Below are 15245 nucleotides of genomic sequence, written 5' to 3' on the forward strand. Positions count from 1 at the left end.
TGGCCATGACTGTAAGAAACTAGTGTGTTACTGAATCTGCCTTGAAAAAAACTCTATAAGTCTATTAGTCTATAAAACATCTGTAACAGGGCATGTATCAGGTGCGACAAAAATGGCTGCTCGAATTCTAGAAAAGCCTTCGGAAAAGAGGTGCGATTTTATAGAAAGAAAGTAGCTATGTTTTTCTTGTCTCATAAAACATAACAGATCTGCTATGGAAAATTTTGCTGGGAAAACCCACACCGGATTTGCACATGAAACAAAGTCTGCACAAACAGCTGATCTGCCCTTAAAATGAATTTAAAGAAGAAAAACAGGCTACGCTCACTTTGCAAATTCCTGGCACTGTTATGGTAAGCGTTCCTCGTTTCCCGGACTTCACCACTGACACCTCAGTACTGGATATTAGCAGTATAATGAAGTTTGTGGAGTTTATGGGTTTTTTTTATACACTTTCCAGTTGCACTTCTGCTGCAAAATCTGTATCAAATATATTTGATTACTTTTGAAGTCAGCTGGAAAAGGGGTAACCAAAATTTTCTTTATGCAAAAAGAATTGATAAAGAAAAATAAAACTATTGCAAAAAGTGTTTTTTTTAATTAAAATCTCATCCACTTGACTGTTACTATAAGGCCGGGTTCAGACTGTATTTCATTATACGCACCGACCGCGGGACTCCCGACCCGAACTCACGTAGGCATATGTGAGGGGGTAAGATTGGGTTGGGAGACCCCACGGTCAGTCTGTCTGAACCTTGCCCAATACTCCAGAGTTTCTGGGAACAAATCCGCACAGAAAATCAGTAGCCTTTCAGTCCCATGTGGAAATACACCAACACATATGTCAAAAAATAGATCAGGGTTTGGATGGACAAAGCAATTGTGCATATTCTGAGACATTATGGCTGGTATATACAGATATGTGGCTGGTTAATACAGGTTATCACGTATCGTTGGGAAAGGCTGTAGTGTTGTAGCCCACCAACAGCAGAGAGACCACTGAATGGCCCCCGCCAGGTTCACCATGATAATACCAAGCCAAAATACTATATACTCTGCATCCTAATGTCTAGGACTAGTGTCCATTAAACTAAAGCAGACTGAAACACTACAAGAACCAGCAGACACTGCAGCAAACTTTAAAAAAAAAAAAAAACAACTAGACCCCTCACCAGCAGAAACAAAAACTCGGTCAAGAACAAGGCCAATCAAGGGGCCGGTGAGACACCCATGCCTTTTTGAAGAAGTCATTAATTACATCACTAATTCTATAGACGTACTGAGTAAAGCACCCCAGGCATGGAATAGTTAAATATTAAATTAATTCACGTCAATGAGTCACCTGCGCAGCCGTACTGGGAACCAGCGCCGTACTGGGATCACCAGGTAATGTAACAGGTCCCGGCTGATGGGCGGTGGGAATATCAGTATGGACGAGTGGATAGGTGACATGATGAGGCTGAAGGGGGTCCGATGCCATAAGTGACCACCGCCCATCACACCCATTAATACTGTGACTGTAGTGTAAACATTGGACCGATGAGAAATCTTCACAGTCTGACGTCACAACTGGTCGAAGCACAACGTGTGCTAAAGTCAGGAGAAGTACCAAAAAAGAGCTTATTTCTACCGCTACTACAGTGATACATTAGCCCGCTGCATTTTCATTCACAGAGGTTGAAGGGTTACTGGTTTTATGGAATTACAGCATGCAGTTAATGTTAATTAATCTGAATAAGTAAAAAAAAAATCTGTACTGATTGTTTTATTATTCCCATTGGTGAGAGCCCCATTGTTGTGATATAAAGCTCCATCCCTCCTTCAGGGCTTAATGATAAAATGTCTGCCAGGAACCACCACTAGGGGGAACTTGTGAGCTGACTGAATACTGGTAATGTATTGAAATCAGTACAGTGAGCTCCCCCTAGTGGTGGCTTCAGACATTGGAAACACTCAACTCTGGCTATGCAGGGAAGTGTACAGCAGGGCTAACATCAAGGGATATTAAGAGATTAGCACAGAATATTGCACCTAAAGACAATGTGGTAGTAAAAGGTCAACATTAAAGGGGTTACCTCATCATCACAAGTGGATAAAATTGCAAAGAGCAAGTAAAAAAAATCTCTGCAATTTACCTGTTCTCAACAATGGACAGATTTTTACTTCTATTGTGAATGGATGTCAGAGGTGGCCAAGGCAAGGAGTGCAGCGCTTACAAACTCTTTGCTATAGAGCTTGTAAGTGCTGTACCGAAGCTGCCCAGATGGCTGGATGCGACCAGCTGTAGTGCCCGTGTGTTCCTCCAATGCAGCAGATGTAATGGTGCCTCTGCTGACAACATTGGAGACTGCTTCGATCAGGCCAGTGGCCCAAATTGTCATTTATCAGGAGCATACACCTTCCCCGCACAGTAATAAGACAACCCCTTTCAGATTCTCGTATAATGAAAAAAAAAATGCAATTTTGTGAATTGGTCTTTCGATCACTTGGCCATTTTCCACATGTCAGTGAACGGAAACATTCGTGTTACATCTAAAGGCGAAAACACTTTACAGAACTAATTCTGCACAGGTGGAGGCTTGTTAGGGAAGGTTCACACAACACTCTAAAAAAAATAAAATAGGTCCGCTTTTCAGCCAGAAAAGTGGGATGATTATTTTCTCACTTGTCCTTTGTATACATTCCGATTTCTCACTCAGCAGCAATTAATCATTTACAGGATTGTAATGTATCCGTAATGATCGGATGCTGTACTGTGGCTCTGTGTGGCATCCGCCATTTTATTCTCACATCCATAGACTTGTATTGGGGAGTCTCATCCGTTTATTGGAGGAAATTCGTGCCTGCTGCGATCTCTTCACATGCAGTCAGTCAGTGAAAAAACAAAATAATAAAAACCGATGATCTGCACGGCCCCAATGACAAAAATTGGCCAAGTGTGATACCTTCTTTTAACGGACAGCACTCGGACTGAAAATACGGCCATGTACACGGGGCCTTAAAAAACATATCACTATAGACATTATTCCTGTCCTACCTACACAAAAACATTGTACCAAACCAGGCTTGTGCTGCTGGGCTACTTAGCTTGCCCAAACTGATACAGCATAGCAAACTCATCTGTGAATTAGGTATGTAAAGAGAAGCAACAGAAAGTCTGGGAAAAAAAATAGTGCAGTTTTTAAAAATAAAATGATGACATCAGAACAGAAATAGGTTAGGTTATGACACTGATGGTGTCGGGGTATGTCTGGCATGGATGGCATGTCTGGCATGGATGGTGTTGGCGTACGTCTGGCATGGATGGTGTTGGGGTATGTCTGGCATGGATGGTATGTCTGGCATGGATGGTGTTGTGGTATGTCTGGCATGGATGGTATGTCTGGCATGGATGGTGTTGGGGTATGTCTGGCATGGATGGTGTTGGGGTATGTCTGGCACCGATGGTGTTGGCTCATGTGATGGTTCCAGTTCTTACATTATTTTCTTTTCTTTTTTTTGTTTAAAAAAAAAAAAGAGATAAACCAAGAAATGCACATGTGAACCTAACCTAAGCTTTTTACTCACAAGATGTAAGTCTAAAATGTTCTCATTCACTGACAGCAAGCAGAAATCTTGAAAATCGCAAGGAATTGAAAGACAAATGTATATATGTATTACTATACATGGAGTAAGCCTATTATGATATAAGACCAGTCAAGCCCTTCTGCCGGCATAGGTAACCTGCCCTTGTATATAAGTAACCCTTTCCATCCCGCCCAATAAATGCCGCCTGCAGCATTCCTAAAATGACCTACGAGACACGACCTCCCCCCGTCATTTTGTATTATATGTAGGCAGAGGTGGCGGCCGAGCACTGAGCCTCTTCAGACTTAGTAGCATGTAATGATGGTTACTCATAGACTGTCACATTGCTTGAACTACACGGACACATAAGCCCATATGGCGTTAGCCGTAACCTACGCTGGAGCAGCACGACGTTCTGGAAGAAGCAAGTTACTGAAATGACACAGATATTCATCAGATTGAGAACCACTTGCTCATCGCTGCTCACATTTAAGCCACATCCAGGACGCCCGCAGCTACCAGCTGCCGGGATAACCAATCAAGGCCGTCATATAGGCCCATGCCACTCCTGGCATCGCAGCCCTGGATATACCAGCTGCGGCCACAGCACAGTTTGTGAAGACTAAGGAGCTCGGTCATTTCTTCCACTGATAGGGCGCCTGCCACGTCCTGCAAGGAAACACAAAAATGACATTTCTAAGTATACTGAAAATGGGAAAATATTGTAGGCAAATATCACCAAGTGCATTTCATACCCCGCCCTATGTCACGGGCAGAATGACCATATACATTGCCGATTCGGAGCCCATGTGACCCATTTTAGCCAGGATTATGGTACAGGACAGATGACATATAATGTGCTGATCAAAAAGATGTCTGTGATGTGATACAGTAGGGGGCTCGGAAATGGTGCCTACATTATGCCCGTGCCCGATTTCCTTGCCGACCATTCCAGCTAGACTCCTGCCGAAAATCCTATTGGTATATCATTGTGTGGAAACTACCCCAATTACCAGTTTTTTTCTTCCATAAATGCACTTTGCACCTGACTGTCACACTCTGCACTTCTATCATATACAGTGCACTTATTTCCCTGTAGTTTAGCCTTGTTTTCTCCCTTTTCACTGTTATTCCTAGCTCTTATCCTGCATCTTATTTGTAAGCAGCTAGAGCCATTACTGACACTGTGATTATCCTTCCCTCTATAGACTCAGAAATAAACTAATAGATCAGTATACAATAAAATTAAAATCGCGATCTCCTACATTATATCTGTGTGAAAGGAGCTGTGCAGTCATCATCATTATCTTTGATATAAGATTCTGTTTTATCTCTGTGGAGAATTACATTGGTAAAGTCCATGCAGTTGCACCAAACAGGCAGGTAAGGTGACAAAGGGATTGTTCACTACTTAGATATGAATGACCTACCTGTAGTATAGTATATCAATTCAGTGGGGGTGGGGTGGGGTGGGGGTGGGGGAGGTTTGGCACTCCCATGATCTGATGTTTGCAGCATCAGCAGCGGGTGCTTGTAAATAGTGAACAACGGCGCAGATTCATGCACTCTGTAGTGGCAGCGTTCAGCTACTGCTCTATAAAAGGAGTGAAGCTGCAGTACCCAAGAACAGCCACTACAAGGTGTACTGAGCAATGCTTCTCCTGCTCGATACACTGCTTACACCCAATCAGTGGTGGCCCTGCTGATCGTGGGGGGCAGTGTGTCTAATTGCCATCACTCAGAGACTGATCAAGCAGAACTATAGGTCATCAATATCCAAGTAGTGGACAATCCCTTTAACGAGTATGTGCTGTTAAAGGGAACCTGTCACCCCCCCCCCCCCCCCCCAAGGCGTTTGTAACTAAAAGAGCCACCTTGTGCAGCACTAATGCTGCATTCTGACAAGGTGGTTCTTTTAGTTATGCTCCTTGCACACGCTGAAATAAACACTTATAAAATGTGCCCCCTCATACCGTGAAATCGCCAGGGCGGCGGGTCTTTCCCCCCTAATTAGACGCAGCACAGCTGTCATTCTTACCCCTTGGCGATGTGCGCCGCCTCCTCAGCGTTGTTTGAATCTGTCCCGGAGCCTGCGCTGTTAGGTTAGCCCTTGGCCATGCACACATTTTGCGCTGCCCGTCTTCTGACATCATTTGGTGTCAGGCTGACTGCGCCTGTGCGGCCGCGCTGGCCAAGATCCCACCTCGCAGTGTCGTCCAATGTAATCCCACTGCAGGCCTGGGATCCATAGGCATGCGCAGTGCATATCTTCGCCTCTCACTCATCTCCCTCCGCCTTCTTCAGACTGTGCGGCGTCAGCTGATCCCTAATAGCATGCCACGGCCGTGACGCCGCACAGTCTGAAGAAGCCGGAAAGAGATGAGTGAGAGGCGAAGATATGCACTGCGCATGCCCAGGAATCCCAGCCCCACAGTGTGAATAAATCAGAAGACACTGCGGGACGGAATCTCGGGCAGCGCGGCCGCACAGGCAGTCAGCTAGACTGCAAATGAGGACAGAGGACGGGCTGCGTTAACTGCGCATGCCCAAGGGATAACATAACAGCGCAGGCTCCGGGACAGATTCAAACAACGCTGAGGAGGCGGCGCACGGCGCCAAGGGGGTAAGAATGACGGCTGTGCTGCGTCTAATTAGGGGGGAAAGACCCGCCGCCCTGGTGATTTCACGGTATGAGAGGGCACATTTTATAAGTGTTTATTTCAGAGTGTGCAAGGAGCATAACTAAAAGAACCAGCTTGTCAGAATGCAGCATTAGTGCTGCACAAGGTGGCTCTTTTAGTTACAAACGCCTTGGGGGGTGACAGGTTCCCTTTAAGTAGCACAGCGATATCACAGCTGCAAATATGGCACTAAAGACAGAAGACTTACCTGTTTATTGGCGAATATTAAGAGCAGGGCATCGCGCAGTTCCTTCTCGGTCAGCAGTTTTGCCAGTTCACTATGAGCTTCAGTGACCCGATCTCGATGACTGCTGTCGATAACGAATATTACCGCTGGAAAAAACGTAATATAAAAGTACGTGATACTGACAAGGCAGCGTGGTGCACCATCTTGGGTGACAGGTCCGAGCATTCCTACATTAACAGTTTCCTGGAAAGTGGATTGGTCATTGTAGGCCAGTTGAATGGCCACCAAGGTCTCCTGATCTGACCCCCTTAGACTTTTATCTTTGGGGTCATCTGAAGGCAATTGTCTATGCTGTGAAGATACGAGATGTGCAGCATCTGAAACAACGGATACTGGAAGCCTGTGCTACCATTTATTCTGTGGTGTTGCTATCAGTTTGTCAAGAGTGGGAGAAGAGGGTTGCATTGACAATCCAACACAATGGGCAGCACTTTAAACACATTTTATAAGTGGTCACAAACTTGTAAATAATTCATGAAAGAATAAAGTTACATTAAAACCAAGCAAACCATTATTTTTCTTCTGAAATTCTCAATAGGTTTGATGTGTCACATGACCCCCTTCCCATTGAAAAAATAAAGTTGGATCCAAAATGGCCGCCATGGTCACCACCCATCTTGAAACGTTTTCCCCCTCCCATATACTAATGTGCCACAAACAGGAAGTTGACATCACCAACCATTCCCATTTTATTTAGGTGTATCCATATAAATGGCCCACCCTGTATAATCAATGTTATTCAAAAAGTGGAGGATCATCCCCTTTAAGTGTGCAGTCTGGAGTGGATCCCTGTCAGGGCTTAAACTCAATGATCCATTAACAAGACAATTGACTATATCATGTTTTCACAAAATCAATCTTCATGGGCGCACCATTTCCCTGCCTCCTAGCTTCCTGCTTGCCGGGAGTGGCGGTGCGCTCCTGAGCATTGGCGGTGCACTCCAGAAGACTCACAGTTCGCCCGACATCATGGTTGATTTTTTTTAACCATTTATCATGCCGAAAATAACCCTTGATTATCAATGACAAAAGTTTGTTGTGGGGTTGCTTAGGGTAGATCCAGGTTTCCCTCACCTTGAGTATTCAGGTAGTAATGCTTCCATAGAGGCCGGAGCTTGTGTTTGCCTCCAACATCCCAAATCGTAAACTTTAAGTTTTTATATTCAACCGTTTCAACATTAAAACCTTTAAAAGGTAAAACAGAAAAATCAAGGTGAAGAGTCCGTCCAGTCTGAACTGAATGAAGACAGTTTTCATTACATGTATAGACACATTTAAAGGGATTTTCCTCCATTAACCCCTCCACAACCGAACAATTTTCCATTTTTGTCTATTCCTCCTTTTCTACCAAGAGCCATAACTTGACAATTTTTGTTTTAATTACCGGTATTTACTATGTTCACTATACAGAAAAAAATGAATTGGCAATATGATTCATCAGGTCAGTACGAGTACGCAGGTACCAAACATTTTTAGCTTTTTCTTTTTTTCTTTGAAAAAAAAAAAAAAAACTAGTGAAAAAAAATTTGGAAATTTGTAAAAAAAAAATAAATAAATAAATAAATTTGCTTGAATCTGTGATAGTCAGATCGCTTGTACTATACATAGCAGGGCTTCAGCTCTGCTATGTATAGTGATGATCACAATCTCCTATGAATGACCGCTAAATGCTGGCTTTCACAGGAGGATCATAATGACTGATGGGGGGTATTCAGTGGTTGTCATAGTGTGGCGCAAGAAGGGATAACTGTAACCAGGTATCACAAACATGCAACACATTCACACTCTAGGCCACCAGGGGGAGCTTTTGATCCTATTCGCTAGGTGACTCCCCATATACATATAACTGGTAGTTTTGGAGGGAAAAGAGAAAACAGTTCTTTCCAGGAAACAGACTGGATCAGTCTGAGGCAACAGAGGGTTTACGGAGCTGTGTAGCCACAGTGCAGCAGCTCCTGGAAAGAGACATTAAGAAAGCCGAATACATTGCAGAGAGCATGCAGGAGAGCAAAGCACAAGCGAGAATACCAGGGGGAGACCAGCCCTGAGCAGGCTGCCTCCTTCTGAGGCCCAGAGACCGATAGCCGGAACACCGAGGTTGTAGGGACCTCTATGACTTACATCAGAGACCGGCAGGACAGCTGAACTCCAAGTTACCTGTCCGACCTAACACCCAGGAGACTCGGTGGCACCCTCCGAGGCCGGGGCGTGCTAGAGTCCCTATAAACAGCCTCAAGCCACCAGTCATACGGGTTATGTCCTATCCTATCCGGGGGACAGAGAGAGAGAGATAACACCTGTGAGGACCTTATATGAAGCCCTAAGCAGTAAGGGAATACAACACCACGGCGCTAGAGGAAGGCTTTTGATTTGCACCTGTATAAGGGTACTCCTAACTTGCCTCCAAAACGGCCGGACCCTGCCTGCCCTGTGATCTGGTGCTCTGGACTGCGGATGCTGAAGTCTTCAGTAAACCAAGGTAAAGAAACTGCAAACCTGTGTCCTCGTTCTTTACTGCGCCATTCACCATCTTCCATCCACACACCGGGAGCCCTGGGGGGACCCAGCTTCACCTGTGGGAAGTTATACCATCTAGCTGCCATAACATCACCCCAGAGGACCCCTTAAAGCAGCGTCGGTCCCCACTGACCGAATACCACAGGTGGCGTCACGAACACAAACTTTATTCCCTTTAAAGACCTTTCCCTTTTACATGGGCACCCAGGGCCACGGACCGGGTGGCAGCCACCGTGACATCCCCCTGTGAAACATCGGACCCGGTACCGAGTACCTCACGGCCCTGGCGGACGACTCAATAGCAACCCATCGGCGCCCCACAAACACATCATGGGTGCGCCTTTGGGCCCCGCAGATACATGTTCAATGCCGCAGAGATTGACAGCGGCATTTAACAGGTTAAGAGCTGTAGAAAGATGTGGGCTCGGCCTCTCAGCCCCCAGAGTCAGGGACACGACATATGACGTAACTATACGTCATATTTCATGAAGGTGTTAAAAGTGACAGCTTATTGCTAGGATACACCATACCTTACTAACTGATGGGAGTCCTACTACCAGAACTCCCACAGAAAGAAGGACCTGCAGCACATCTCCGTTCACCTTAATGAGTTGGTCCCAGAATGCTGTGACATAGCAGACCAGCAATGTGCCATAGGATGGGAATGGGCCTTTAAGGCTGACTCTAAGAGCGCTGCCACAATAAATTATTACTCACCAATGGTAGGGATTGGCTGCATGAACTCATCCTGCTTCAGTTTAAATAAGATGGTTGTTTTTCCCGCTCCGTCCAGACCCAACGTCACAACGCGGATTTCCATTTTTGGACCGATGTGAACTCTATTGTCCTGGAAAACAAAGATAAGTACATTACCGTAGGAAGCCCATATGCAAACACTACCCTATAGATCCAGGTGCCGTCATCCTCTGCGATCAGCCGCCATGTCTGGGGGAATTAGCGGACAGACAACCCCATCAAATGAATGAACTCGTGGTTGTGCCCGCTCCTCCAGCGAGTACGGTGCACCTTGCTGTAGCTTTCCACTGTGGGTAAAAGATGGGTCCCAAGAAGTGGACCCCAATATATGATATTTATATACTGTGATCCGTAGGGGGATAAGGACGCCAACTGTTCAAATAGGACAACCCACGCGCCATCTAACAAGCCACCTCCGTACCTTAGTGAATGTAACAGGAATGCTGGCGTCCAGCTGGATGTGATCCGCCAGCTCTGTGAACTGCTGCTGCTGTTTCTGAAGGGTCTCCAGCAGTCGTGTGATCTCTTGCTTGGCCAGCACCACTCGGCAGTCATCCTGCGTAACACGCGGTCTCATTAGCAACGAAGCCCCGAATACACCACGCAAGACAATGATACCGAGTTCTTAAGTTAGAAAGCTACATTTTGGACAACCCCTTTAACAGATAGGCGACGTCCACCCTACATTTACTGCAGATGTGAGACGTATATAGCAGTCTCCGGAGCTTTGCTCCATACAGCGCTGGCATTAGCCGTGCTACACAGCTGGCACTTGAGAATAACTATAACTACTGCTATGGAAGCTATGTCTGATTGGCACAGTTCAGCCACTTTTATGGGCTTCGTAGGGGACCAGAAATTGTGCAGTGCACTGCAATACTACATTATTGCAGGGTATTGCATAGGCGATCAAGCAGTCCCAGGATCAAGTCCACTAGAGCGGATAATTAATGTAAAAAAAAAAAATAATACATTAATCAAATATAAAAGTTTAAATCATCCCCTTTGTCCTGTAATGAAAATTGAAAAATCTAAAAAAAAAAATTAAAAAAAGTACCTAAACTAGTATCAACGCAGGCATTATTATAACAACTAAAAAAAAATGTATCCCATATGGTAAACGCCGAAAGAAAAAAGAAAAATGACAATTACAAGTAACCTTCCCCCACAAAGGAGAATGAAACCCCACAAAAACAAAAAACAAAGTCCTCGTACAACTGTTGACTGAAAAATAAAAAAGTAAAACCTTCAGAATACGGAAACTGAATCCATTTGTTTCTTGCAAATTTTCCCATTTTTATTATAAGTAGTAAAACAAAAAAAAAACAAATGTAAATTAATTAATTAATTAATTAATTAAATGTAAATTAATATAAAAAAAATCCATCCAAAATCTGGAAAGCACATACCTGCTGCAAGGCCTTCTCACAGTGCAGACAAGCGGTGGACACCTCGGATAACAGGATGGTCATGTTCTCCTGCTGCTGCCGCAGCCAGATCAGCTGTTCTCGCACATGAGCGTCAACTACACTCAGCGCCATTTCTTCCTGACGGCAGAGAGTTTCGTGCAGATCTGAAAAATATGCCCGGACACAAGAGCGGGCATTCTCTGCTGTCCCGGGGACCTGTCAGATGGGGAGAAGGAAACATGACGCTATGCAGGTTTGGAGATACTTCACTTTAGTTAATGGATAATACAGAAAATCATGGTTAGGTGAGAACGTATAGACCGGTGGGGATCTGTACCGATTGGCAGAACGGGGCACTTTACCCCTTTTAGGATGGAGCAGTAGTGTGGACGCCCATTCATTCTCTATTGGGCTGCTGAGCTCTTTTCTGGCAGCCCCATAAAGAATGAATGGAGTGGTTGTAGGACGTCCACACTCCCATTCAACTATACCAGGGATAAAAGTGCCCTCTTCTGATGCTGAGTGGGGGTCCCAGGAGACAGACCACCACCAATTTATCCTGTGGATAGACAATAACTTTTTTTCACTGGACAATCCCTTTAATGCCTACAGGTTATGCATTGCTCTCAATCTTCTAACTGTATACAGTGAGCGCTCCCTAGTGGTGACTGCAGGTAACGAGAATGCAGCAATATATCTAAAAAATGATTAAAAAAATTAATTGTCACAGAACGTCAGACCCACAAACAACATGGTGTGAAAAAGACGGCAAAGGGAAAAAAATGAAAAAAAATAATGATAAACCAACCAACGAGCTAAAGTAAACTACCTGTTTTGTATGACTGTAAAGTACACCTATCATTTCACTTTTTTATACAGCATACTCCTTTTTTTTCTTATTGCTCAAAATCCACTCTGAGGCTGCAGCTCGTCTCCCAGAAGTCGGCAGCTCTTTCATGAGTATGCGCACAAAGCGGAGTACGGGCTTAATAGAAAGTCCATGAGTCTGTACTGCAGTTTCTGATCAGATCAATGAGGGTCTCAAAACTCAGCTCTCCGCCGATCGTTAGCACCTATCATCTATAGCAAACTTGGGTAATGTGTGGCCTGTGCGCCACATGTGGCCCTTTGGCTGTTCCTGTTCAGCCCATGCAACAGCCATATGGCTGGGACCAGTGGTGCCCCGCAATACACAGCTGCCCTCTGCCCAGCATCGGTGACTACAATGATGGGACAGGGAGTGGTGAGCTGCCAGCAGCAGGTGTAAGGACGGTACTTTATTGTGCCAGCTGTGCTGAGTACACTGCACAGACCAAAGCAACGCATCGGGGGAACAGGGTTAGGCGAGCAGTTTTATTTTTTTTTAATTGTCTTTACTTACGGGAAACTGGAGACCTCAAACTGCATGAGGGGCTTTGTGGGGACATCATAATTAGTGATGAGCGAATGTACTCGTTGCTCGGGTTTTCCCGAACACGCTCGAGTGGTCTCCGAGTATTTGTAACTGCAATTTAGTTTTCGTTGCCTCAGCTGAATGATTTACATCTGCTAGCCAGCCTGAGTACATGTGGGGGTTGCCTGGTTGCTAGGGAATCCCCACATGTATTCAAGCTGTCTATCAGCTGTAAATCATGCAGCTGCGGTAACAAAAACTAAATCTCCGAGAAGTTACAAATACTCGGAGACCACCCGAGCGTGCTCGGGAAAACCTGAGCAACGAGTACACTCGCTCATCACTAATCATAATGTGTGAGAAGCTGTGTGGGGACATCACAATACGTTGGGGGTTGTGTGATGGGACATATTGTGTGAGAGGCTTTGTGGGGACATTATACTGTGCGCAGGGCTTTGTAAGGACATCATACTACGTGGGGAATTTGTGGAGATATACTATGAGGGTGGGCGTATTGGACACATCATACTGTTTGAGGGGACATCAAACTGTGTGGGAGGACTGGGGGCTGTCATATTATGTTGGGAGCTGTTGATCAAGGTACAAGGGCTGACTAACAGGAGTATGATTTACTGCTTATTAAACTTTATAAAAAAAAACACATTAAATTATATGATTGTGATTAGCTGCTATAGGTAAGAATACACATTAGAATAAGACCTATCGTAATATGTGTTAATAGTAGCAGTGAGTCACTGGTCTTAATTCTGCTGAAACAATACTAATGAGTAGAGTTAAGTTAGGCCTGTTGGTTGGGCCCTCCACAACAGTCACGGTCTCTCATATGGCTCTATGGAAAAATGAGTTGCCCACTCCTAATCGATATAAAATCCATATACTATCTATATGGGGCAGCACGGTGGCTCAGTGGTTAGCCCTGCAGCTTTGCAGCGCTGCAGTTCTGGGTTCAAATCCTGCCAAAGATTACATCTGTGGGTTTCCTTCAGGTTCTCCAGTTTCCTCCCACTCTCCATACTGACAGGTAATCTAGATTGTGAGCCCCAATGGGGACAGCGATGATAATGTCTAAAGTGCTGCGGAATATGATGGCCAGAAATATATAATCAATGCATAGTAATAAAACAAATAATGACTATAACAAGTAACACCCCATTATCTGACTCCTACATGCTCAGTGTGGGCCATTCCAACTCCATCTTCCACAATCTGCTCTCCACCTTCGATCTGTTGGACGATACCGGTGAGCTTTCTGGAATACTCCGAGATCTCCTCTGTGAAGCTTCTTATACAGTGCGCCATGTCCAATATGGAGGCACGGATCTGGCTAGCTTCAGTTTCCAGAACAGCATGCTTTATAAAGAGAGCGGGAAAAACTATTAATTAATCAATGAAATATAATCCTTCCGCAATATGTAATCAAAGCACTGAGGGTCAGGTGAATATTCGGCTACAGGGATAATTTTTTTTTTATTACCAAAAGTTTAACTATATATACTGTTAGGTCCATATATATTTGGACAGAGACAACATTTTTCTAATTTTGGTTATAGACATTACCACAATGAATTTTAAACAAAACAATTCAGATGCAGTTGAAGTTCAGACTTTCAGCTTTCATTTGAGGGTATCCACAATAAAATTGGATGAAGGGTTTAGGAGTTTCAGCTCCTTAACATGTGCGACCCTGTTTTTAAAGGGACCAAAAGTAATTGGACAATTGACTCCAAGGCTATTTCATGAACAGGGGTGGGCAATCCCTTCGTTATGTCATTCTCAATTAAGCAGATAAAAGGCCTGGAGTTGATTTGAGGTGTGGTGCTTGCATTTGGAAGGTTTTGCTGTGAAGTAAACATGCGGTCAAAGAAGCTCTCCATGAAGGTGAAACAAGCCATCCTTAAGCTGCGAAAACAGAAAAAAACAAGCCGAGAAATTGCTACAATATTAGGAGTGGCAAAATCTACAGTTTGGTACATCCTGAGAAAGAAAGAAAGCACTGGTGAACTCATCAATGCAAAAAGACCTGGGCGTCCACGGAAGACAACAGTGGGGGATGATCGCAGAATAATCTCCATGGTGAAGAGAAACCCCTTCACAACAGCCAACCAAGTGAACAACACTCTCCAGGAGGTCGGCGTATCAATATCCAAATCTACCATAAAGAGAAGACTGCATGAAAGTAAATACAGAGGGTTCACTGCACGGTGCAAGCCACTCATAAGTGTCAAGAATAAAAAGGCTAGACTGGACTTTGCTAAAAAACATCTAAATAAGCCAGCACAGTTCTGGAAGAACATTCTTTGGACAGATGAAACCAAGATCAACCTCTACCAGAATGATGGAAAGAGAAAAGTATGGCGAAGGCGTGGTACAGCTCATGATCCAAAGCATACCACATCATCTGTAAAACATGGTGGAGGCAGTGTGATGGCTTGGGCATGCATGGCTGCCAGTGGCACTGGGTCACTAGTGTTTATTGATGATGTGACACAGGACAGAAGCAGCAGAATGAATTCTGAGGTCTTCAGAGCCACACTGTGTGCTCAGATCCAGCCAAATGCAGCCAAACTGATTGGTCGTCGTGTCATACTACAGATGGACAATGACACAAAACATAAAGCCAAAGCAACCCAGGAGTCTATTAAAGCAAAGAAGTG

General features: G+C 44.6%; 1 protein-coding gene across 1 annotated transcript in view; it reads right to left on the reverse strand.

Annotated features, from left to right (window-relative positions):
• Positions 1-521: 521 nt before the first annotated feature.
• The window catches only part of TRIM23 (tripartite motif containing 23), a 32737-nt gene continuing 18013 nt past the window's right edge, over positions 522-15245 (reverse strand). The window contains exons 5-13 of the mRNA XM_077286276.1: positions 13759-13941; positions 11178-11393; positions 10190-10324; positions 9730-9859; positions 7570-7680; positions 6457-6581; positions 3293-4236; positions 2154-3250; positions 522-1819 (exon numbers count right to left, since the gene is read on the reverse strand). Of these exons, the coding sequence (XP_077142391.1) occupies positions 4057-4236; positions 6457-6581; positions 7570-7680; positions 9730-9859; positions 10190-10324; positions 11178-11393; positions 13759-13941 (1080 nt within the window). The 3' untranslated portion in view covers positions 522-1819; positions 2154-3250; positions 3293-4056. The remainder of the gene's footprint in view (positions 1820-2153; positions 3251-3292; positions 4237-6456; positions 6582-7569; positions 7681-9729; positions 9860-10189; positions 10325-11177; positions 11394-13758; positions 13942-15245) is intronic.

Source organism: Ranitomeya variabilis, chromosome 1 (genome assembly GCF_051348905.1).
Source record: "Ranitomeya variabilis isolate aRanVar5 chromosome 1, aRanVar5.hap1, whole genome shotgun sequence".
In the NCBI taxonomy this organism is placed as follows: domain Eukaryota; kingdom Metazoa; phylum Chordata; class Amphibia; order Anura; family Dendrobatidae; genus Ranitomeya; species Ranitomeya variabilis.